This window comes from Apaloderma vittatum, unplaced genomic scaffold (assembly GCF_000703405.1).
Source record: "Apaloderma vittatum isolate BGI_N311 unplaced genomic scaffold, ASM70340v1 scaffold16508, whole genome shotgun sequence".
In the NCBI taxonomy this organism is placed as follows: Eukaryota; Metazoa; Chordata; class Aves; order Trogoniformes; family Trogonidae; genus Apaloderma; species Apaloderma vittatum.
Window position 1 is genome coordinate 35,259 of NW_009729204.1, and position 4,278 is coordinate 39,536.

General features: G+C 45.4%; 1 protein-coding gene across 1 annotated transcript; it reads right to left on the reverse strand.

The window, feature by feature from the left end:
• Positions 1-3,422: 3,422 nt before the first annotated feature.
• On the reverse strand, positions 3,423-4,274 carry FAM84B (family with sequence similarity 84, member B; the record flags this gene model as incomplete). Its single annotated transcript, XM_009874366.1, has 1 exon — positions 3,423-4,274. A coding segment is annotated over one exon (852 nt), but the record flags the coding sequence as incomplete, so codon positions are not given.
• Positions 4,275-4,278: the final 4 nt, after the last annotated feature.

The following is a 4,278-nucleotide window of genomic DNA, read 5'->3' on the forward strand; positions in this document are numbered from 1 at the left end:
GAAGGATCACACCTGAATTTCTATATGTTAAACAATTAGCTGCAGAGAAGAGCATTTTTATCTGTTCTTTCCCCCTCTCTTTGTGATCTACACAAAAGTATACACGTATACAGAAAAAGTTTGTTTTCCAGAACTTTTTTTCCTTAAAAAATCAAGCTCTAGAAATCCCAGCTTAGTCTGCAGATAGAAACTGAGTAAAGTACAGCAAGGACAAGAACCTAAGCAGTTGTGATGTGCTTCTACAGCAATTCCTGTTCTCACATCCAGCTCATTACGAGTCCATGGCTTTAAAACCAAACTGCTTAGAAACATTTGCAGTGGTGTTTAGTACCACCTATTAGATAACACTGCCCAATCAACAGGCAGGGAAAAAGGACCTGCCTGTTAAAAATTCAACAGTTGCATCTTTATCTGCTGGAATAAGAAATCCTTATGGGAAAGTGGTCCTCTTCCAGACTAAATAAAAAAAATCCCAGTCCTCCTCCTCCTCCTCTTACAAATAATGGAATGCCAGGAGACAGAATAAAACTCCCAAAACATAGCTTGCAGAAGAGTTTAAAGATTCCAAATATCTATGTTTTAAATACTGAACACCTGTATCCCAGGTGTCAGAGGAGCATACAGGTTTTATCAGCGCAGCAGAATGCATGGCAGGCTCTGATTTGCTGAGAGATAAGCTCCCTGCTTCGCTCTCTGTCCTAGCAAGGCAGTGCAAGCTCTGGGATTCCTTGCTAAGACCCTATGCCTGTGTGGGAATTTATCCCAAAAAGCATGACCGGTACAGAGAAGCACCAAGATCAGCACAAGACACAATTTTAGTTGGTCAAAGAAGCTTTGCTCTCCATTCCCAAGCAGATTTGGTCCTTTTCTTATTAAGCAAAAAGAAAAAAAAAACAAAAAAACAGAACACAAAACCAGACTATGCAGGGTATCTCAGGAGGAGAGAAATGGCTAAGTGTCATAGTTCTGATGTTTCGGACACAAGGGGAAAATATTTTCACAACTAGTTTACTGTTTAGTACCCTGTAGATACATAATATTTGACATTTATAGCAGTTTCTATACTTCATGACCTAGAATATAATTTAGATCACTAATGAAAAATAAACTCATTCAGAGGACTGGAAAATAACGTGCATAACTTACTTTCAAATGCAAGGTTATGAAGGGATTATTTTTTTTTTTAACTTTCAAAAATAGCTCTAAGAAAATATTACTTTACATACCTATATTACACAGTGAAATCAATTTTGTTACGTACAAGATTTCAGTATGAAAGAACCCAGTCAGATATTTACTCCTGGCCTAGATAATCTCAGTTGTCTCATATTAGTCAGTACAAGACCCTTCCTCACCCTTTTTCAGGCTATTTCAGTGACAATTGCAGGTTTTAGTGGTTACTAGTAGTTGTACAAAACCTGTAAGCAGATTAACACATATTAATCACATTTTAACCCTATTACAGTTAGATATGGGTAGATATGGGTAGTTATGCTCTCAAAGCAAGGTTGCACATCTGCTTAACAACCACAGTAACTTTAGTGTAACTCAACTGCACATTGGAGAAAATAAAACAACAAGTTAGTGCAGACACCTGAGCTATAGCATTCTAAGGGAGCTTGTTAAACTCTCCTTTGGACTTGAGTATTTCACAGCCCAAAATGAGAGTATGGGAGTCATTACAGAAACTGTATATGGTGTATTTGCATAACCCTAGGAGTTATTTTTCCTCCTCAAGTGAGGATGTAGTCTTTCACAGCTTTTTCCCAGCTTGTGTATTTCAGGCAGAAAACAAAACACCACAATCTATTTGGATCATATTGGCAAAGTTGCTGGTATCTATCTATTCTTAAACAACAAACTTTGCTCAGGGGTGGAAAGGACGCAGAGTACTTTGTGGTATAACTGTAAACACCTGTAGGGAAGACAGTATTAACTATGCTTCAAGCTTACAACACGCTGTTAGTTTCTATTATTTACATGAACTCAGGCTTACCTTCAAGCTCACCTCATCACTACTGCGCTTTAAGGGGAAAGAATTTTGCATTAGAAACTGCCTCCAAATCAGTGTTTGCTCACACACTTCAGATCTCAGGACAAATATCTGACAGCGCTGCCTGTGCAGGAGACCAGTTTGAGAACTGAAAACAAGTTCAGGGAATATTCAAAGCAGGCAGCACTGCACTCCACCTCCCCTCCTGTTTAATGAGAGACTTTTGCCACAACTTTGGAGGCATGTCCTCTCCTTTTCTCCAATGCTATAGCTCAGCTGCATAGCATAAAAATCAGCAAAAAAAGGAAACATGAAATCCCTAATCAAGAGGAAATGGCTCTGCGGTAAGGAAGGAAAAAAAGGAACACCCAAAACCCCTTGCCAGAAATGCTTTTCAGCCTGTGCTCCCTCCCATCACAGCCGTGTTTACTCTGGTGCAGAACCTGTGACACAGTCACGGCCAGGAGCACCCAGCCAAGAGGCCACCCCCTCGAGGGATAGCTTACTCGAGACACACTCCTGCACATGAGCAACCTGCTTCTACTGCCTTGATGCGTACCACAGATGTAATCAGGAGCTCTCCCATTTGCTTTAGGGGAAGCCAGGCAGCCTGTAATGAGCACTGGCATAGCTCACTATCTGCCTTTAAGAGTCCCAGCACAAACCAACGTGTAGACTCCTTAATCAGGATTGCAAACTTCCTCCTCCCCTGGGACCGGTCAGCAATAAATATCTGTCCTCAGAGTCACACACAGATTGCAAAGGAGGAGCTCCCCTGCCCACCTGCAAGCTTCTATCAGTTAAGACGGCACCAGGCACATCAAACTTATTTCATTAAAATTAGCGGTTTCTCCCTTATACGTTCTGCGGGGCTGGCTACCAGTCTGTGGAGCCTTGCACAAGGCAAGTGAGCAGCTTGTTGCAATACCAACAGGAGCCACAACTGAAGAGAAACAGGGAAACATCCTCACAGCTTCTCGGCCACCAAATTAATCATGCACTCAGAACTACGCAGCCATGTCCTGAAAGTTGTTGGCTCCCTCTTAATAGTATTACATACTCTTAACTTCTGTTGATAAGTAGATGTCAAAGGCATTTAGCATCTTGTAGGGTCAGGCCTACTGGCAGATGGTTGAAGGAAAGGCTATGCACAAAGAGGACAGAGAGGAAAGGAAAGAGGTGGGAGTGGAGAAGGGTAGAATTGCCCTGAGTATTATCCTCTACAAATAAGTCAGTGGTTTTATCATCAAGCACTGAAGGAGTTAAGCACTAAAGCACAGACACTTAATCAGCTTTCCCCCTTCCTTTCACATGTGATTGGAATGAAGCTGCACCGAAGCAGCCCAAAGGGCTTATAACAGCTCAATTTCGCAGCCTTCAGTTTTAATCCCCATCACCCAGGCCAAGCAGCATGGTGGTGCTGAGGCTGCTACTCCACAGCAGTCCGAGCACCTGGATGATGATGAAGATGGTCGTCTTCCTCCTCTTCCTCCTCCTCTGCAGCCTGCAGGTGGCTGGAGAGCTCCTGGATCACAGCAGCCCTACCAATCTGGTCATTTCTTCTCTTCTCCATAATCAGATCCTCCAGGCTCTGAAATTCCAGTGTGTGGCTGCGCTTGTCACCCAGCCGGATCTGCAATCGGTAGGGCTGCTTGCCTATGCGCAGCTCCCCACCGATTTTAAACTCCCGCTTGCCATACCGGCACCAAGCAGCGAAACACTCCGAGTTTCTCCAGCTCAAGTCCCGGTCCTTGCAACCCACCTGCTCCAGGGCGTTGCGCACCACCACGGCCGGGCTGAGGGGTTTGTAGCGGTACAACTGGTTGGCAATGCGGCCCCGTCTGCCCTGGCTGGCATCGGTGAGGAAGCTGTTCACCACCTCCAGCCTGTGCAGGTGCACGACTTGGAAATCGCCGACATAGACCACCCAGTGCGGATACTGCGCCTGGCACACAAACTCCACCAGGTCACCCGGTTTGCACCTATTCAGCAGGTTCTCTGGGGTGTAGGTGCTCAGATGCCCCCCACTGCCTTCATCACCCTCCTCTGGCAGCGCGTCCTCCTCAGAAAAGCTCTTCCGGTAAATACACTCGTCCCGGTAGTAGACCGAGCACTCCACCTCGTTCAGCTGGGGGTCGTAGGGCTGCAGGGCAGGGTGCTCACCCCCCAGGTCATGCGCCGCATCCTGCTGCTGCTCCAGCTCATCGTCATCATTCGAAAAGATGTAGGAGACCCCGATCCTGGGCCCTTCATCTCTGTCCACACCTGTCGGGTCGGCCGTGGGA